At 38.6% G+C, this 22,453-nt stretch overlaps 1 protein-coding gene across 3 annotated transcripts in view; it reads right to left on the bottom strand.

The window, feature by feature from the left end:
• RPS6KC1 (ribosomal protein S6 kinase, 52kDa, polypeptide 1) overlaps positions 1–22,453 on the bottom strand; it is a 205,992-nt gene that overhangs the window by 81,107 nt on the left and 102,432 nt on the right. For all 3 annotated transcript variants that reach the window (XM_010853047.1, XM_010853048.1, XM_010853049.1), the window contains one exon: positions 9,768–9,883. In XM_010853047.1, the coding sequence (XP_010851349.1) occupies positions 9,768–9,883 (116 nt within the window). The remainder of the gene's footprint in view (positions 1–9,767; positions 9,884–22,453) is intronic.

Here is a 22,453-nt window from a genome sequence, read left to right as displayed (position 1 = left end):
TTTCTGATACAAAATGTAGGCCCTTTAGTTGAACAAACTGAATAAATGCAACAAATTTCAAGCAAAAAACATCTGAGACTCATCGGGCCACACTCCAAAAATTACACATGTGCATTAAGTTCCTTCTTCTAGTGTAGCATAGCCAATGCTTTTCCCCTCTCATATAGTATTAACTTGTTTAAAGAACACGTATACAACAGCATTTTTAATTTTCCGTGTTTCTCAATCATAGTTCTCTCCCTGAAATCTTTATTTGTGGGAAGGAAAAAAAAAAGTTTCTGCCTCTTTAAACAAGTACTCAGACCTGAAAATGCTAGCTAATTTCATTTTCTTGATACAGTGTGTCTGTGATCAGAACTGAGTCATACCAAAAATACTTCGACAAGATTTGACCTTTTACTTAAACCCCACATTGAGATAATCTACTTAAAATCGTTATCAATAAGACCTTTGTTTTTAAAAGCACATTTAAAATAAATCACTTTTTTAAAGGAAAAAAAAAAAAATAAAATAAAATACAATGGAAGACGGTAAAAAAAAAAAAATAAATAAATAAATCAATTCACTTGTTGTATTGGTTGACACTATAGTCCAAATATGGTTAAAGAAGAGAAATAAATTCATCAAGCTAATCAAGAACCTCCAAAAGACATTTTACATTAAATTTCAGACAAGAAATAATCAAGCATGTCTCTAACCTAAATAAAGGCCAGGTTTAATAGAGTAAGGGCTTCCCAGGTGGCACAGTGATAGAACCTGCCTGCCAAAGCAGGAGACGTAGGAGATGTGGGTTCAATCCCTGGGTCCAGAAGATTCCCCTGGGGAAGGAAATTGTAACCCATTTCAGTATTGTTGCCTGGAAAATTCTATGAATGGAGGAACCTGGAGGTCCATGGGGGTCACAAAGAGTTTCAGACACGACTGAGCCACAGGTATGTGTGTGTGTGCGTGTGTGTGCGCGCGCACACACACACACACACACACATATTAATACAGTAAAATACAAAAGTGAAAATAAAAAGTAAATGCTTACTCTAAAAGAAAAACACCTTGCTGTTAATTGCCTAAGAATTGAGGGAAAAAATCCTAACATATCAAATCTAATTCACTAGGTACCCCTTTTTAACCCCTGCCGATACAAGTTTTATTATTCTACATGGCTCTTACAATTCTAACGCTTGTTACCTCAATGATGCACATATACTGGCTCCTCAATTGTGCTTTGGGGCAGTGGTCCCAAACCTCTTTGGCACCAGGGACTGGCTTCATGGAAGACAATTCTTCCATCGGCCGGGCTGGAAGGGGGACGGTTTGGGGACAATTCACGCACATTCCATTCACTGTGCACTTTGTTTCTCGTATTATTACATTAACTCCATCTCAGATCATCAGGCCTTAGATCCAGAGGCTGGGAAACCCTGCTTTAGGTGTGCAAGAGCAGAGACTGTGTGGATGCAACTCCAACGCACACCTAGTTTGATACTGTACACACAGAGTCTTAGATGCTAGTGAATTTATATAATCTAATACAATCAGCTTCCCTATACTAAATCTCTTTTGATTTATTTTCATTTAAAGCTATGCCTGAAAGAAAATTCTGACTGATACACATCATGGTTCCTTTCTCAAAGTCAAAAGTTACACGGCAGGCTTTATATACTTATTTGCTTAATAAGTTATTCCCTTATAAAAGTGATTATGGGGAACTGTAACAGAGAATGTATAAATAGGGAGCTTGAATGAGTAAGGATGAGTAGAAATGCCAGGCTGGATGACTCACAAGCTGGAATCAAGACTGCTGGGAGAAATACCAACAACCTCAGATATGAAGATGATACCACTCTAATGACAGAAAATGAAGAGGAATTAACGAGCCTCTTGATGAAAGTCAAAGAGGAGAGTGAAAAAGCTGGCTTGAAACTCAACATTAAAAAAACTAAGATCACAGCATTCAGCCCCATCACTTCGTGGCAAATAGCTGGGGAATAAAATGGAAACACAGTGACAGATTTTATTTTCTTGGGCTCTAAAATCATTGTGGATGGTGACTGCAGCCACAAAATTAAGAGACGCTTGTTCCTTGGAAGAAAAGCTACAACCAATCTAGAGAGCATATTAAAAAGCAAAGACATCACTTTGCCAATAAAGGTCCATACAGTCGACTAAAGCTATGTTTTTTCCCGTAGTCATGTATGGATGTGAGAATTGGACCATAAAGAAGGCTTAGCACCAGAGAATTCATGCTTTCAAATAGTGGTGCTGGAGAAGACTCTTGAGAGACCCTTAGACTGCAGTCTATCCTAAAAGGAATCAACCCTGAATAGTCATTGGAAGGACTGATGCTGAAGCTCCAACACTTTGCCACCTGATGCGAAGTGATGACGCACTGGAAAAGATTCTGATGCTGGGAAAGATTGAAGAGGACGGCAGAGGATGAGATGGTTGGATGGCATCACCAGTTCAATGGACACGAATCTGAGCAAACTCTAGGACACAGTGGAAGATGGAAGACCTGGTGAGCTACAGTCCATGGGGTCACAAAGAGTCAGACCCAACTCAGCAACTGAACAACAGATCCTGCAGTACTACTGCTAAAAAAAATTCACATGTAAGTAGACCCGCACCGTCCAAGCCTATGTTGTTCAAGATCAACTGTATTTATATACAAGATGGATTTAGTTAAACAAAAAAAAACTAAGTTCATAGAGGCCCATCCTATTTAATATGTTTATCAATGTCCCCCCCCAAAATAGATGGAGAATATACACACTGGACTGCACGTAGGGCCAGCTGCCAACTCCACAGAAAACAAGAACTGAATTCAAAGCAACCTTCAGATAAACAGTCCACTTAAAAATGTTTAAATGCAACCCTGTCATTTGCAACAACATGCATGGACTTAGAGGATATTAGGCTAAGTACACTAAATCAGACAGGAAAGACAAACAGCATATGATTTCACTTATATACAGAATCTAAAAAACAAATGTATAAACATAACAAAATAGAAACAGACACAGATCCAAACTGGTGGTTGCCAGAGGGGAGGTGGGAGAGTTGAGTGAAATAGGTAAGGGAGATTAAGAGGTAAAAACTTTCAGTTAAAAGTAAATAAGTCAGCACAAGGAATACTGTTAATAGTACTGTAATAACTTCATATGGTGATAGATGATAACTAGACTTACTATGATGCATGTTTTGCAATATATAAATATATTGAATCACTATGCTGTACACCTAAAACTAATACAATATCGTTGAGTCAATTATACTTCATTAAAAATGCTTTTTAATTTTAAAATTAGAAAGACTAATTCAATAGTAAAGAAATAATATAATTGAAACAACAATGACAGAAAACAGGAAAAGATTAGCAAACAGAACAGAGTTATAACCATTAACAATCTGGAAATGGCTCAGCAGGTAACTTTACTTAAACACATTTATTATGTTAGAAGAAGTAACAAAAGTGTATATACTTTGTCCTAAAAAGAACGGTCAACTGCCTAACAACAGAAATTCTTACACTAAGAAGTATAGTTCTGATAACTGTACGTTTTAAAAGGTCATACAGAAAATGAAAAGGACTCAGAAAAGCAGCAGAAAAATTTCTAGTGGTCTGATGCACCAAGATTACAGTCTGTTTCTAAACTAGAAACTGAAACCTTTTACAATTTTCAAAAAGTATAAAAAGCATTTATAAATGTCCAAAAAAATATATAAAGCAAATATATGAGGGGAGATGGAAAATAGGTTAATGTTTATTAAGCTAAGTCACTTCAGTCGTGTCCGACTCTGTGGGTCCCCCGTCCCTGGAATTCTCCAAGCAACAACACTGGACTGGGTTGCCATTTCCTTCTAGTCTTAAAAGCTTGGCTTATTAGCCAGTCTTTTTACAAGGTAGGCGCTTGATTGTTTACATGGGAGTATGTGCATGCATCCACATACGTGAGCGATTTTTTTTTAACCTATTTAATCCTAACAACAACCTAGCAGGGAATTACTATTATCCTCACTATTCACATGTAGAAACTGAAGTGAAGAGGTGGAGTTAAGTATCTTGTCCAATCTTCCACAGCTTCAAGGGACAGATCTGAGACGTAGACAAGCCTGCCTTAGATTAATTAAGAAACATTTTTGCCCTAGAAGATGTAACTCTTAAATTGCATCATAAAAATAAAACCTTGGTTTAATTAAAAAAGAAAATATCTTCCAGAAATATGCCACATCCAGATAGACGTAACATAAAAAAAATAACGATAAACCACAATGTTTCTAACATTTTAAGCATTCACCTGCTTTCTTAATGAGACTAGGGGTAGCCCCAAACACCCTAAATATCCCTGTTAGAATTATGCCTTTCTAATTCCAGGTGATCGTTAGCTGCCACCTGTAGGACTTACACTTAAATTAGTTTTAGCATGAATCAATAAAACTGTATGTGAATGCTATAAGAATCATAATTTAAAATTTCAAATGAAATAAAGTATAAATTACTGTCATTCTACACATGGCAATATTATAGATATTAGGGATGGAATTCCTGCCTGGAGAATCCCCATAGACAGAGGAGCCTAGCGGGCTACAGCCCATGGGGTCGCAGAGAGTCAGACACAAATGACAACTGTTCAGCACAGCACAGAACAAAGAGCAAAGGGCCAAGAAAAAGAAGGAGAAGATGAGTCTCATTTTATTTCATCTTTGATGATTTGCTTTAATGCTTTTCTTCCCATCAATCAGATCAGATCAGATCAGTCGCTCAGTCGGGTCTGACTCTTTACGACCCCATGAATCGCAGCACGCCAGGCCTCCCTGTCCATCACCAACTCCCAGAGTTCACTCAGACTCACGTCCATCGAGTCAGTGATGCCATCCAACCATCTCATCCTCTGTCGTCCCCTTCTCCTCCTGCCCTCAATCCCTCCCAGCATCAGGGTCTTTTCCAATGAGTCAACTCTTCGCGTGAGGTGGCCAAAGTACTGGAGTTTCAGCTTTAGCATCATTCCTTCCAAAGAAATCCCAGGGCTGATCTCCTTCAGAATGGACTGGTTGGATCTCCTTGCAGTCCAAAGGACTCTCAAGAGTCTTCTCCAACACCACAGTTCAAAAGCATCAATTCTTCGGCGCTCAGCCTTCTTCACAGTCCAACTCTCACATCGCATAGCTGACCACAGGAAAAACCATAGCCTTGACTAGACGAACCTTTGTTGGCAAAGTAATGTCTCTGTTTTTGAATATGCTATCTAGGTTGGTCATAACTTTCCTTCCAAGGAGTAAGCGTCTTTTAATTTCATGGCTGCAGTCACCATCTACAGTGATTTTGGAGCCCAGAAAAATAAAGTCTGACACTGTTACCCCATCTATTTCCCATGAAGTGGTGGGACCGGATGCCATGATCTTCGTTTTCTGAATGTTGAGCTTTAAGCCATCTTTTTCACTCTTCACTTTCACTTTCATCAAGAGGCTTTTGAGTTCCTCTTCACTTTCTCCCATAAGGGTGGTGTCATCTGCATATCTGAGGTTATTGAATTTCTCCCGGCAATCTTGATTCCAGCTTGTGTTTCTTCCAGTCCAGCGTTTCTCATGATGTACTCTGCATATAGGTTAAATAACCAGGGTGACAATATACAGCCTTGATGAACTCCTTTTCCTATTTGGAACCAGTCTGTTGTTCCAAGTCCAGTTCTAACTGTTGTTTCCTGACCTGCATACAAATTTCTCAAGAGGCAGATCAGGTGGTCTGGTATTTCCATCTCTTACAGAATTTTCTACAGTTTCTTGTGATCCACACAGTCAAAGGCTTGGCATAGTCAATAAAGAAGAAATAGATATTTTTCTGGAACTCTCTTGCTTTTTCCATGATCCAGCGGATGTTGGCAATTTGATCGCTGGTTCCTCTGCCTTTTCTAAAACCAGCTTGAACATCAGGAAGTTCACGGTTCACATACTGCTGAAGCCTGGCTTGGAGAATTTTGAGCATTACTTTACTAGCGTGTGAGATGAGTGCAATTGTGCGGTAGTTTGAGCATTCTTTGGCATTGCCTTTCTTTGGGATTGGAATGAAAACGGACCTTTTCCAGTCCTGTGGCCACTGCTGAGTTTTCCAAATATGCTGGCATATTGAGTGCAGCACTTTCACAGCATCATCCTTCAGGATTTGGAATAGCTCAACTGGAATTCTATCACCTCCACTAGCTTTGTTCATAGTGATGCTTTCTAAGGCCCACTTGACTTCACATTCCAGGATGTCTGGCTCTAGGTCAGTGATCACACCATCGTGATTATCTGGGTCATGAAGATCTTTTTTGTATAGTTCTTCTGTGTATTCTTGCCACCTCTTCTTAGTATCTTCTGCTTCTGTTAGGTCCATACCATTTCTGTCCTTTATCGAGCCCATCTTGCATGAAATGTTCCTTTGGTATCTCTGATTTTCTTGAAGAGATCTCTAGCCTTTCCCATTCTGTTGTTTTCCTCTATTTGCATTGATCGCTGAGGAAGGCTTTCTTATCTCTTCTTGCTATTCTTTGGAACTCTGCATTCAGATGTTTGTATCTTTCCTTTTCTCCTTTGCTTTTCACTTCTCTTCTTTTCACAGCTATTTGTAAGGCCTCCCCAGACAGCCATTTTGCTTTTTTGCATTTCTTTTCCATGGGGATGGTCTTGATCCCTGTCTCCTGTACAATGTCATGAACCTCAGTCCATAGTTCATCAGACACTCTATCAGATCTAGGCCCTTAAATCTATTTCTCACTTCCACTGTATAATCATAAGGGACTTGATTTAGGTCATACCTGAATGGTCTAGTGGTTTTCCCTACTTTCTTCAATTTAAGTCTGAATTTGGCAATAAGGAGTTCATGGTCTGAAAATCATTGATGGAAAAGGAAATGGTAATCCACTCCAGTATTCTTATCTGGGAAATCCTATGGACAGCGGAGACTAGCAGGCTCCATGGGGTCACAAAAGATTCAGACATGACTTAGTGAGTAAACAACAATAGCAAAATTAAATCATGAACAATCAAAATGACAAAATTGACAAAGAGGAATAGTTGTTATATATACCTTGTTTAGACTCATTTCCTTCTTTGGATCCCACGTCTATGCTAATTACCTTCTAACATTGTGCAGGCCAAAATGAGCAATCAGAGCTCCTTTAAGCACTTTTAAGAACTTTTTGTTTAACAAAAAAGTTTTCTTGACACTCACAGAGTAAGCTGCTTAAAAGGGACTGATTCAATATTGTCAGTACCAGTGCGAGTGAAGAGAAACTGAACTCCTGGCCAAGAGATGTTAACTTAGAAGGCAGGAAGTTGTTGTCTAAGTACAAATAATTTTGCACTGCATGAGAGAGATATATACGATTTGATTTACATTCCATTTTATAGATGGCCGGGAGAAATATCAATAACCTCAGATATGCAGATGACACCACCCTTATGGCAGAAAGTGAAGAAGAACTAAAGAGCCTCTTGATGAAAGGGAAACAGGAGAGTGAAAAGGTTGGCTTAAACCTCAACATTCAGAAAACTAAAATCATGGCATCTGGTCCCATCACTTCATGGCAAATAGATGGGAAACCGTGGAAACAGTGACAGACTTTATTCTGGAGGGCTCCAAAATCACTGCAGATGGTGGCTGCAGCCATGAAATTAAAAGACGCTTTTAATTTATGAAAGTTATGACTAACCTAGACAGCATATTAAAAAGCAGAGACATTACTTTGCCAACAAAGGTCCATCTAGTCAAGGCTATGGTTCTTCCAGTCATGTATGGATGTGAGAGTTGAACTATAAAGAAAGCTGAGCCCCGAAGAATTGATGCTTTTGAACTGTGGTGTTGGAGAAGACTCTTGAGAGACCCTTGGACTACAAGAAGATCCAACCAGTCCATCCTAAAGGAGATAAGTCCTGAGTGTTCATTGGAAGGACTGATATTGAAGCTGAAACTCCAATACTTTGGCCACCTGATGTGAAGAGCTGACTCATTTGAAAAGACTCTGATGCTGGGAGGGATTGGGGGCAGGAGGAGAAGGGGACGACAGAGGATGAGATGGCTGGACGGCATCACTGACTCAATGGACATAAGTTTGAGTGAACTCCGGGAGTTGGTGATGGACAGGGAGGCCTGACGTGCTGCAGTCCATGGGGTTGCAAAGAGTTGGACACAACTGAGTGACTGAACTGAACTGAACATTTTACAGACACCTCTTCAAAAGGAAGAAATAGATTTCCTAATTAGTATTAGTTTATGCTTAAACTTAATATTTTACCCTGAACTCTTGAATTTTCCCATGCCTTTGCAAATTCAATATGTGTAATTTTGATCATGGTGGAAAAAAGAATGTCTCATGTATCCTACTGTCCCTCAATTCAGCACAAATTTACACTTCCAGGCTCAGTAAGTGTTTGGTTAACCAGTGAGTAAATATTGTAGACAGCAGTGGATATACAAGTAAAGTAAAACCAGTAATTTACTGTTTATTACAGAAGACATCTCATCTTTTCTATGGCATTTTTGCACAAATAAGTGATTTTATGATCACTTCGGCCTTTTTTTTCTCAAGTAACCTTGTAAGCTGCTCCTTCATTTTAATATAGGAATAGTGGGAATATAGAGACGTTTTCCATTTTGCATGCTGGGTTGGACAGGAAATTGGTAGAATTGGGACTGTGGAACGTGGGTCACTTAAATTTTTATATCTTGTATAGCCAAATTTTTCATATAGGAAATTACCATATTCCTATTATCCAGTACTCTAAGGGCCTGTGTATAACATTCTATTTCATTTACCCCAGGTATATTTTCATCCAAAACTCTTTCAAAGGTATATCTTGAAGGTGCTTCTATAAAAGCAGCACTACATGTATTCATTAAGTGATCTAATATTCCTAGAATAGTTTTCATCTTCTCTTTTTCCCCTCTAAATAATAAATTTTCATAGAGCTTCTCTTTATTTCTTTGGGTTTTACTTATTTGCCATCTCTTTTCATTGCTGCTGCCAATGTAAAACTTCTCTTTTGCTGGCAGAACGAAAAAGCTTTATTTTGAATTTTAAGTATCATGTATCATACATCTATTAGGCTCAATAAAGCTGCCATTTTGAACTAGAGGTATCCTGTCAAGAGCTTGCCAAGGAGTCTCATTGCTTCCTCTAAGAGCAGAAAATTCAGTGATATATCTGCCCAAGTGATATTTTGCCCGAATGTTTGTGAGTCTGATCGAGAAACACAATGGGTCTTCTGTGTCAGAAATACTGTGAATGAAAAACTGCCAAATCCTTTCTTGTATATTTTAAACACCCCTACAACATTTTACCTATCTGTCTTTAATGGTTTCTAAACATATGGCCAAGTTTGATCTGGGTTTGATTTCTTTAGTGAAGAGGATGTCATCAAAACAATTCTAAAACGTCTGAATACACAGCTAGGTTGAAGTGTCAAAGACTATGTTTTAATTTGGTTTGAATACACTAGAGTGAGCAATTATGATTTGCCTAAGAACAACACAACAAGCTCATATTTTGCTTTTTTCTAACTGAAGACATTCACGGATATATTTTAACCTCAAACGTATTTTTAAAAAATAATAAATGAGTGTATCAGAATTCTTCCAATAAAATTTCTGCTAAAAAAAAAAAGAAAGAAAATCACTGATAAAATTCCAAAGACCAAAATTCTCAAACATCCTAGTTCGAAATAAAATCAAGAGAAAAAAAAAAACAGCAAAGATGGCTAAAAGGAAATGCACAATGAAACATAAGACATACCTGAGACACATCATCAAGCTGAGGTTTCGCACAAAGGCTAGAGAGACTCTCTGCTCGCATGAGATATTCTGCAGTTCTTCTCTTCACAGCTTCTCGCCGGGTGGGGCTTGACTCTCCTAAAAGGAGAAAACAAAAGTCCGGACATGTGAAAAGTAAACTTTCACTCCTGCAAACTGAAGATTAACTTCCTTCTACCCAATTTACCACCTGTCACATTTCTAATTGAAAAGACGAGAGAGATCAAAATCGGAACAGACATCAAAGTTACTAATATCAGCAAGGTCTACATATTACCCAGATAAATTGCATTTATCTAAATTCTGAAATTCCCATATTGTATAAAAGGAATCAATATATAAAGAATGTGATATAAAAAGCTCTGTGGACAAAAGATTAGGCTAGTCCAACTCAACAAATAGCACCAAATGGAAGAGATATTTAGTAAGAGGTGAGACATGGATGTGAGATGCTGTAAAAGTACCACCAAACCAGATAAAAGTATTCAGGGAAACTTTAATATTTCCAAGTGTCATGGTTTATTCATGAATAACAAATTGTCACCCACCTTACAACTGAACACAAGAATGTGACTTTAATTCTTTTAACATATAATTATCTGAAACTGAAATAGGGTCACTACCCTGTCTGGCTCCCAGTTTCCCTAACGGAAGGGTATTCAAAGCGGCCTTTAATGAACTCAGGATCTCAAAAAGGAGGCGGTCTACTCCTGGATCTCTCCTCTCCAGAGCAGGATGATCCGATGCTTTTATCCATTTTATGTACTCGACTATAACATTTCATTTGAAGAAAAGATTCTAGGGCTGAAAGTCAAAAAGTTTGACACCACTGTACTATACGATGTCTATGGTTCCGTTTATAAATACTATTCAATACTGTGCATGACTCATTTTTATCAAAGCACTTCATAATACACAGTACTGTTTTTATAATTCACCCTAGGCACCTTCTGAATGAAGCTGTTTTAAGTATCACACAGTGGAAAAGTACCCTGGACTACATCCCAGAAACCCTGGTTATCTGAATTCTGGCCCTGCCTCTCATTAGTCATGTGTCCAATGATAAGCCATTTCAACTCTGAACCTCTTCCTCATTCTCTAAAATGGAAATACATACCTCAAATGACTACAGAGATTAAAGGAGACAAAATACATAAAAGGTACTACAACAGATCCAGTAGTAAAGAAAGCAATAAATTATTAAAGTTTTCAATCTTGGTTTTCCTTTCAAAACCAAATCCTATGCAATAATATCACCTAGTTTGCTGAATGAACTGAATTACAATAAAGCAGATATTTTCCCCCAAAAGACTTTCTGCCTGAAATAACATCTACTTCTTCTGGGAAATGTCCTTTTCTCCTCCCCTTCAGACCCCTCCATCTCCTGCCAACCACTACCAACTCTTAGTTCAGTTCAGTCGCTCAGTCATGTCCAACTCTTCGCAACGCCTTGGACCACAGCACACCAGGCCTCGCTGTCCATCACCAACTCCCGGAGTCTACTCAAACTCATGTCCATTGAGTCAGTGATGCCATCCAACCATCTGAACCTCTGTCATCCCTCTCTCCTTCCGCCTTCAATCTTTCCCAGTATCAAGGTCTTTTCAAATGATTCAGTTCTTTGCATCAGGTGGCCAAAGTAATGGAGTTTCAGCTTCAGCATCAGTCCTTCCAATGAATATTCAGGACTGATATCCTTTAGGATGGACTAGTTGGCTCTCCTTGCAGTCCAAGGGACTCTCAAGAGTCTTCTCCAACACCACAGTTCAAAAGCACCATTTCTTTGGCGCTCAGCTTTCTTTATAGTCCAACTCTCACATCCATGCATGACTACTAGCTTTAACTAGAGGGACCTTTGTTGGCAAAGTAATGTCTCTGCTTTTTAATATACTGTCTAGGTTAGTCATAACTTTCCTTCCAAGGAGTAAGCATCTTTTAATTTCATGGCTGCAGCCACCATCTGCAGTGATTTTGGAGCCCCCCAAAATAAATTCTGTCACTGTTTCCACTGTTTCCCCATCTATTTGTCATGAAGTGATGGGACCAGATGCCATGATCTTCATTTTCTGAATGTTGAGCTTTAAGCCAACTTCTTCACTCTCCTCTTTCCCTTTCATCAAGAGGCTCTTTAGTTCTTCACTTTCTGCCATAAGGGTGGTGTCATCTGCATATCTGAGATTATTGATACTTCTCCTGGCAATCTTGATTCCATCTTGTGTTCATTCAACCCTTAACATGGTTTGAAAGAAAGCTTCTACCTTTTTTCAGATCTCAGCCCCTCCAATCACTACTTGTTAGCCAAGGGTGAGCCTCCCTGTTACTGCAGAGCCAATCAGAACCCCACCCTCCTGGCCACAGCTGGAGAAGGGAGAATTTGACCCAACACAAACTGGACCAATCCTCTGTGTAACTGATGCTGGAAATAAGATGAGTGGGACTGCCAACAGCCATCGTTTCTGTCAAAGAAAAAAAAAAAAAAACCTACAAGAAGGAACTTGACAGATGCAAATATGAGAGACAAAAAAAGAAACTCTAATGTGACTGGGGCCCCTGATTTTAGCTGGACCTACAATCCTAAGGAAGTGGACTGTATCACATGTAAACCAAAGAACCCTAACTGAATACAGACCTCAAAGAAAAACTGCAACAAAGCCTGGATTGCAATTTTGCTTGAATATCTTTCCTTTCACAGCTCTTACCTTACAATTCCATCTCTTCTCTCCTTTATGGTTGTCGTTGTTCGGTCACTCAATCATGCCCAACTCTTTGTGACCCTGTGGACTTTGGCCCACCAGGCTCCTCTGTCCATGGGATTTCCCAGGCAAGAATACTGGAGTGGGTTGCCATTTCCTTCTCCAGGTGATCTTCTCAACCCAGGGATCTAACCTGCCCCTTCTGCATTGCCAGGCAGATTCTTTAGCACTGTGCCACCTGGGAAACCTTCAGTGTAATTAACCTCTAATAAAACTTCAAAATATTCTTTTTTTCAAAAGAAAAAAAAATTAACTTTCTCACAAAGTAACCTGAAATTCAAAAATGTCAAGACTATAAAACACCTATTTAAAGCTAGAGCTAAAACTCTATTTTGTAATCAAATTGCTGCTTTTTAAACTTTTGGTATTTCTGTCGCTTTCTAGGCAGTCACCATAGTAACAGAGAAAAAAGAACCGGAAACTAGCAGTTGAAATGGACTCCTGCTGATGATAGTGGTTCCGCTTCCATGGAAACAACAATGAAGTGATGGAAATACTGGAAGCCTTTTTAAATGTAACCTTAAATATACATACTAGGACTCCTTCCTTATCAGCCCCTTAAAAGTAGGTCACAAGCACTGCCGATCAACAGCAGCCGCCCAGGATGAAAACCACCTCTTGCAGACTGTGGCTGCAGGATCCTTGCTGAGGTCTGTGAGTCCCATAAAGAAAAGATCAATCTATCGATTTCCAGAATAAGTCCAACTAATCACATTATTTATAAATGTGACTTTAAACGGATTTTACTTGATCAAAACTTTTGAATCTAACCTTAATTTCTTAATCTTCCTTTTAAGACACACACAAAGCTTATGATTATTTTTCAGGGCAACTAGGCTACCTGGAATTTAACTGCTAACCCCACACTAGGTCATGCGACTATTATTTCTTCAGTAATCTATCTATAAATGCTTTTAAAAATGGATCCATATTTAACATGCTACCTAGAAATAAACCAATACCTTCAGTAAGTTCTCTACATTTCTGTTGATCATTCAGAATTTCCACTGTGCTCTGGCAGTCAAGACAGAAAAGCTGCTTCTGTTATTTCTTTAACAACCGTTAGGTCAAAAAGTTCTGGTGTCCAGTAAAAGACGTTTTGTATATATTCAGTCAACTCATATTTCTTTACCTCAAATCAAGAGAGAGGATAGAATCAGGGTGATTATAGAACGTGTGAAAGAAGAAAGTGTAGCTCAGTAGAAATGAGCAGAAATTTTGTAGTTGTTATTGAGGGACTTCCCTGGTGGTTCAGTAGATAAGACTCCAAACTCCCATTACAGGGGGCCCAGGTTCGATCCTTGGTCGGGGAACTAGATCCCAAATACCACAACAAAGAATGTGCATGCTGCAATGAAAAAGATCCCACATGCCACAGGGAATTCAGATCAAAGCCCCTGTGGGCTGCAACCAAGACCCTGTTCAGCCAAATAAGTATTTAAGTTGTCATTGACAATTTTAGAAGCACTGGCCTGCCTAGCCTATCCCAGAGCACCAACTCTCACTCAGCTTCCTCAGAGAAGTTTTTATAGAAGGTACCATCTACAGATAATAGAATTGTGAAATTCTCATTCATCTACAGATAATAGAATTGTGAAATTCTTATTTACCCAAGAGGCTATCACCATCTGGCCACTCCTTGATCACAACAGTAAATTCATCTACTGTATTACCTTCTTTTCTTAACAAAGGAAATGGAGGCTTGGAGATGGGAAATGCCTTTCTCCATCACAAAGTTAATTTAAGAACCTAAATCTAAACCAGGTCGTATGCTACCACGCTTCACATAATTGAATCTGAATTAGATCATTGAGTAGAACAAGAAGAATACAGAGCACAGGGCAAGCACAATACAAGTGAGTAAGGGAACAAAGATGAGGAGAAAATAAATGTAAGGAGTTGAGGCAGGAGCCTGAGTCAGAGAGAAGCAAAGAGACTGAAGGAATCAGACAGCACACGGTAAAATCACAGCCATGAAGAGGCATATAAATTTCACACCATGTAAAAGAGAATGGGCCTCTAGGAGAAAAACTGGGCTCTCAAACATTCTTCTTACCCAAGGATTTCTTTGGAAAACAAAAGCGAAAGCGAAGTCGCTCAGTCGTGCCCGACTCTTATCGACCCCATGGACTGGAGCCTACGAGGCTCCTCTGTCCATGGGATTTTCCAGGCAAGAGTACTGGAGTGGGGTGCCATTGCCTTCTCCAATTAAAGACCACTCATTTATCCGTTTTTAAAAAAGGGCATTTTTACTCACAGAAATAATGAAAATCAGTTTCAAGAACTAGAAAAGTGAATTCTTCCAGTTCTGTTATTCTACCCTTAGACACTAAAAAAGAATATAGCTAATGCCTCATCACTGATTCAACAGAAGAAAAGCAATGCTGAAGGAAGAACTGACCATGTTGAACTTTTTACAATAATTTTATGTATTCATTTTTGGCTGTGCTGGATCCTCACTGCCGCACGGGCTCTTCTCTAATTGCAGGGAGCAGGGGCCACTCCCCAGTTGTACTGCATGGGCTTCTCTTTGGGGTGGTCTCCCCCGTTGAGGAGCACAGGCTCAGGGGCATAGGCTCGGTAGATGTGGTGACAGGCGGGGCAGCTCCGCAGCGTGTGGGATCAAACCTGCGTCTCCAGCATTGGCAGGCGGACTCCCCACCACTGAGCCACCCGGGAAGCCCCATGTTGGACTTCTTGAAAGCCAGTGTGTCTACATTTGTACTTTATGGGGAATTTTAGGGGATTTTTAAGAGCATTCGGATCATACTTGATCGTCTCCACATGCTCAGAATTTAATTCCCATATAAGACTGTACTTAATCACATCTTATATTCTGATCTCTACTCCTCTACTCCACACTGTCCACCAGGCTCTATGCCACATTACTCTTGGTCAAGGGTGCCTGGTTTGCATTCAAATTTATCACTTTAGAAAGAACATCCAAATCAACCTGGGTTTGCTGCAGTAAGTTTTTGTTTGTTAGTGATTCTCTTTTAAACAACTTCAGTCACATAAAAGAATATGCCTATTTGAGATGGCCTTGGTGGTGAGAATTTGTTGTTTTTTTTTTTAAGTGCTGATTTATTATATTTAATGGGTTTTTTGTTCTTTTCAGGGAAAGCCTACCATTTCTGACTTATGCTAAGTGTTCTGACAACAAAAGGCAACCTTGAGAAGAACTGTAATGTATGGTTCTATACAAAATCCACAAACATGGAGCCAGCAGCCTTTCCATGAATAACACAAACCTGGTTGAGAAAGGGAATCTGCTTCCCATTTGCATTTAACCAATCTTCTATTAATGTTTTTTCTAAACTCAGTGTCATGTGAACCCTCGAAGTTCAAAGAGTCACCAAAGAATAGTAAAAGCAATAGTCACAATAACATTCACACCCAGGCACTGCCTCGATTATAATTGCTTTCAATGTTGTTTTGCTGTTTTTTGGTCCTTAAAGAAACAAGCAGCCCAAAATGGAGCCACCTGAGCTAAGCCCATGTCACCAAACCAAGACTTAACACCTAACCTAACTGTAGTTTCAAACTTCCCCAGGACTGGAATCTTAACCAGTCAGTCTGCAATTTCCTGGTCAGCACCAGGGAGGTAACTGGCCAATAAGTATTTTTGTCTCCCAAAGGAGGGTGCCTTGCTCAAATAGTTCTTTTCTGTTTACAACTTCCTTGTCCCAGCCCCTCTCTGGCTTTAACAACCTTTCCCTTTCTGGAGTTCCCTGGAGTTCCTTTCTACTTGCTGGATGGGAGGCTGCCTGGTTCATGAATCAACTAAAAAAGCCAACTAGATCTTCAAACTTACTAGGCTGGATCCTTTTAATAGATAGGGTGTCAGAGCTGGGATCCAAAGTGAACAAACTTCTGATGGCATTCTGACACACAGGTTTGGAACCTGTGGAGCCCTTTTTGCGGTTGCTGTCTTTCTTGCTATTTTCAAGGACCAGGGGTAAGTTTCTGTAAACACCAAGCTCCTTTCTCTCTGCATCAAGCTCCACGTCTGATTGGCTTTCCTTTACAGAGCAAGACACCTTAAGCTGATGGGCACTTCTGCCTGGAACTCAAATCCCTCGCTTTATTATGGATTGTAGTTCCCAGGTTTTTGAGCAGAACCCTCAACCCTTAACTCTGTCCCAGGATCCACTTAGGAACTGTTCGCGGTAATGTGCAGTTCCCTATTTATGTGGGGCCCCCAGTCCACCACCCTCATTTATTGAGATCTGCTGGTTTAATCCTTTCCCCAGTCTAAGGTCCCACATTGGGGCACTGGTGTGGTACACATAAGGCTTCTTCTTGGCTGGAACTTAGTTACCTGAAGGTACATGGTGGGGGCGGGGGTCTTATTTTATGTAGATAAAGGCTAAATGCTAATAATATCCCAGAATTCAAAACAGCCTCAACATTTATGGTTAAGGATTAAGGATTTAAGATCTGTTAGCGCAACTACCACCTAACTCAAAAACTCCCAAATTAGGATAAGCTGGTCACAGAATGGGATATTGACAGTCATCTTCTAACCTTAAGAAAATTTCCACACACAGAGGTAGACGGTAAAACACTACATAATCCCCAATACAGTGACTCACCCCTCTTAGGTATCAGTTTGATTCCAAGAGACCAAAAGGCTTAACTAAAATAATAAAAATAATAACGGAATCTTTAAAATCCAGAGTTAAGCAAACCTATGTCTAACAACTATAATCCTGGAAATCTACAAAAGTGGCAAAAATCTAACTAAAAACAACCTAGAATTATGATGGCCATTATGGGGAACTTTGCAACTAGACAAGATCATTCACTTGAGATGCACACTTAAGAGTGCCCCAATTAAATTACAAACAGAAGGGGATACATATTTTAATTGGTATGCAGAGCTTCCAAAGGCTTCAAAATGCCAAAAAGAACTTTAAAGTTTCATTACAAAAAACTAATAAAAAAGTAAAGACACAAGAGGTATCTAAAACAAAGGATTGTAAGACAGACACCACTCCTACTGCCCCCTATCTACCTTTATCTAGTACTCACTCTAGTAGTCCTCTGTTTGAACTGTCTTTCTACTCTGAAGAGACTACAGGGCCATAAACAAAAGTCTATGAGGTTAATGGCCTTAAAGGTACCCCCATATAGCTCTGAAAGAAGGACCCTGTAAACACCCCTCTCAGACATAATGAGACTGAGGATTTTCTGCTAAGCTGCTACATCATTCCCTTAAACAACCAAGGGGAAGCTAAAATCAAAAATTAATTTTAAAACCTTGACAAATTCTGGTAAACATCAGAGATACATTCTTTCCACTTAAACCCCACTTAGAACCTGCAGCCAGGATCTTGGAAATAAACTGGCAGAAGTTAGCTAAGGGTAAGAATTATTATAATTCTTCTGGATCTCTGTCTGTAGTACCCAATAAAGAGAAAAATGTGTTTTTAATCCCATTACAGGATGCCTCTTAAGTCCAAAGGGTTGTTCAACACTGTCAGAAATATTTACTGTTTATTCAAGCTGAAAACTGGTAAGATTGTATTTTTAAAATTTTAAGCAGTTCTGTGGTCAAAAGTTGGCCAACTTGGAAGCTGATATACAGAGCCTGGTAAGAACTTTTTAAGGCCTTCTCCCCTAAACTAAAATAATATACCCAGCAGCAAAGAAAAACCTTCTAAAGCCCTTGAAAGGACTTACGGGTGGATCAACCTATGATGTCATTTAAGTAACCACCCAATTCCTTGAGTAATTGAGAGCAACTGTCCTTATCCTATAAATCTTTGCAAGACTAGAAATGCAGCTCAAGGCAATCCAAAATTCACCTATTCCTTCTTCTAGTCATATAACCTCCCTTATTTACTTAAAAGTCTTATAACTTGCATTTTTTTCTTATGTCTTTGGGATGTAAATATTAACGTACAAACTTCAGAGAGGTAATTCTTATTAGTAAAAAAAACACAGGAAAGAGGAGCTGGGGGTAGGTCATTTGGAACTTGAGCTACTGAGAAATCTTAAGTGTAGAGAAGCTATGCAGTCCCAGTTCGTGCCTGCCTATACATTCCCATGTGCCTATACCTGAGTTAAAGATATATTTTCTACTCTGGATTGTACAGCCAAAATGCATTTATAGAAGAGCTCTATTTAATTGGCTTACAAAAAATTAAACACTTCATGTATTCATAAAATTCTTTAAAAAATAAGAAAAATTAACCCCAATGCTTTTGAGGTTCACATGATCTGAGATAACATTGAGTAAATAAGCTTGTTTTAAGTTTGTTGATTTCATTAAAACAGACAGACACATCTTTAAAGTTATTGATATTAAAAATAATGAAAGTATACACCTTTCATTCAACCCAGGCTCACTAAAGATCACATAAGTTCATGTTATCTATTACAAATTTTGTCAGCAAGAAAAATGGCTTAGAATGAACACTGACATTGTCTAATGTTTCATGAAGCTTTTGTGGGCAGTCTAAGCATAATTGTTAAAAACAAGTAAATAAAATAGATGTAAGGAGGATAAAAAGTTTGTAGGTGAACCATCTAATAGTGTCTCCAAGTCTTTACAGTAACCTGAAATTCCACTAAGTTAAACGACAGGCATTAAATATCTAGATCATTTCCAAACAAGGTGGAGCACTGAAATATTAATTACTGAACACAAGTTTATTTAATTTTTGTTTTCTTTCATAGAGGAATTAAAGGCATTTTGTTCTCTTAATAAGCTTGTTTTTGCCACACTGAGAAACTATAAGAAAACACATTTCTAGAAATTTTAAAAATATTTAAGAATCTGCCAATCCACAGAATGCTAATGTGAAAGATAGTTCATAATTGCTCACTTCCCAGTTTTCACTAGAAACAAGTTTTCTAAACAATTTTAAAAACAAGGTTTATAAGGGTTAAGAATTCTCATATTAATCATTAAAACTACTAGAAATAATAAGGAAAAGGAATTTTATGTGTTATCAGGACTGGCTAAGATGGGAATGAGTCTGATTAAGTGAGTTTTAACATCAAAAGTAAGCTGGTATAAAATTAGAATTTGACTTTCTCCCTGTTGAAAGGGACAAAGCTTTCTTAGACTGTTGGTCTGCTTTTGACAATCAGAGATTATAAAAGGTTTTTCTTTACCTTTTGAACAATCTGCCAGGGAGGAGGTGGGGGACACAAAGATCTTTGCTTTGTCAAAATAAGCACCTATGTTCCTGCCGTCTATATCAGACCTTTGGTCTCTTAAACCTAGTCCTGTCAACATTAAAAGAGCTAATTTTCACTCAGAACTATGTAATCTATATTTGCCTGTAAAGTCTTTGCCACTTTAGTTAAATACATAAGCACTGTTTCGCGGTTTCCTATGACCCTATGTGACCAAGTATTTTTAAACCTTTTAATATTTTTGACAAACTTCCCAAAAATCAAATTCTAAAAGAAGTCTTTCTGACCTCAAACTAACTTTGGGATGTTTTTTAGAGGGCCCCAAGCATATTGCAAAAGATTTCGTTCTCTCTTCTCATAAAAAGATAGATGTTAAATTAACTACACTTATTTGATATGTTAAATTACATGTGAAGAAGCATTGAGAAATAAAAATACTAAGTTTATGTTGTATTTATATAGGATGTAAGTACTTTTAAAAATATATGAAGTTCCTAGAAATCTGATATATGTTAGTATCTGGTAATGTTGTGATAAAACATTATAATACACAGTGATATTTTATTTATAATAGTAATACAATAATAACTCTGATAATGTTATCAGTCATAATTCTAGTTACTGTCTTAGAGTGTTATGTATCATAGAAATAACCAAATTTCCCTGTCAACTACACTGTAATGAACTCTAATCAGATCTTTAACCATGGCATTTTAAGTCTTTTGACATTTACAGACAGTTATTGCTTTACTCCGAGGTTTTTCCTAAAGCGTTCCTAAAAAGTGTCCTTTCTTCAAAGAAATTTCTAAAAAGCATTCTGACAGGTACTCTAGGATACAAGTTTATGTTAACTTTCAGATCATAATAACAACTGGGTAAGAATTTATGGAACTCTAAGGAAAAACCAGATTCATAAAACTGCTAACAAAAGATGAAGATCAAAAACTGCATAGGACTGAATGAACTGATAAAGATTCGTATAATTTTTTATGATTTTTTTGTTTAAAACATTGCTGGTTCTTTCTTTTGTGTTTTGTTTTTCTAGGCTTAAGGAAATCCTCTTTTCTCTTAAAAGCTTTTAGCAATTTGGTAATAAACATTTGTGAACTAAAGTGAAACATTCTCCTTACCTGATCTCACCAAAATTCAGAAACTCTTGAGTATTCTTTCCATTGCAATAAATTTCATTATTTGCATAAGTGCAATAAGAATGTTCTCTTTACACCAGAACACAATTAGAAACACTGGCTATATCACAAAGGCTTTAAACAGAATGTCATATTTGAGAGAAATGTGTATAGACCCAGATATGACCAGACAACTTGGAAAAACTGGCCTCGTGCCTTACTTAACACGTTTACCATCAATCTTACCAGATGAGTATGGAAGGTTCCACCTCCTGGCAGACCCAGCAACCTTGAAGAGAGTTCACTCAGACTATAGGTACTACAAGGAAAATCTAGTGATGATTCTTAGAATGGCTTCCTAGTCTCAAAGGATTTTAAGAGTTCAGTCTGAGACCCCTTATGAAAATTTCCACCAAAGCAGTCTTAAAAAGAACTTACACACACACACACAAAAAAAGAACTTACACAATCAATCACTATTCTTGCTGCATTTGTGTAATCAAGCCAGTCTAATGCAAACTAATTAGTTTTACTGTAATTATCCTTAAAAAAGAGAAGTGGAGATAATTGTATGGAGAAAAATTATGCCTAGACTTTTGTCTATTTTAGAGTCTAAACTCTATCGACTGTTTTTGAGGTTTTGTGATACACCTAGCAACTGAACTAGATCCTAAATTCTTCTAGTTTCCTCAAATATCTGGCTACAACTTTCCAAACTAACATTTCTAATTTTCTCTGACCCTTCTAATTTAAAATTATCAAAAACAAAGACTGCCCTTGAATCTTCTTGGAAGGGACTATAATAACCAGGTCCTCTTCCCTGCCCAGATGGCAGTCAGACTTCAGGCACTTGAGCCATGGATACGTGTCTCACAGCTGAAGATGGCTCCACCTGACATCTGGTCCTGGACAGGCACGAAGGACCTTTGAATCAAACGCTCAAGGGAGAGCAGTAGCTGATATCAGGGTAAATTGCTTCTGCCCATGATGTGTTATGGGCAGATGGGCCCAGATGGGCCCATATGATGGGCAGATCAAGACAAAACATGAAATCCTTTATTCTTCTCTTTCTTTCCTTTACTCTGGAATTGGAAAGACATTTACATATCTCTCAGTCCAGTACTAAGTAGGGTAACATCTCAGCCTGCTGGGTTTGTCTCTAATGATTCTGATATATCCAACACTAGAGGTCTCCTGGAGAAGGCAATAGCACCCCACTCCAGTACTCTTGCCTGGAAAATCCCATGGATGGAGGAGCCTGGTGGGCTGCAGTCCATGGGGTCGCTGAAGAGTCAGACACGACTGAGCGACTTCACTTTCACTTTTCACTTTCATGCATTGGAGAAGATGGCAACCCACTCCAGTGTTCTTGCCTGGAGAATCCCAGGGTTGGGGGAGCCTGGTGGGCTGCCGTCTATGGGGTCACACAGAGTCCGACACGACTGAAGTGACTTAGCAGCAGCAGCAGAGGTCTCCTGGTCCTCCCTGTGACCAGTTTCTCTTCTATCCCAATGCCAATGGGAACTATGATCAACACCACCCCCTCAACCTATAAATCTCTTACCAACTTCAACTCTTGCGGTCAGAATATCAAATACTGTTTTTATCTTTCTCCAATTATAATACTTACCCAGTTAGAC

This window comes from Bison bison, unplaced genomic scaffold, assembly GCF_000754665.1.
Source record: "Bison bison bison isolate TAMUID 2011002044 unplaced genomic scaffold, Bison_UMD1.0 scf7180017864322, whole genome shotgun sequence".
Taxonomy (NCBI): domain Eukaryota; kingdom Metazoa; phylum Chordata; class Mammalia; order Artiodactyla; family Bovidae; genus Bison; species Bison bison.
Note: the sequence above shows the minus strand (reverse complement) of the source record. Positions and strands in the feature narration are given on the sequence as shown.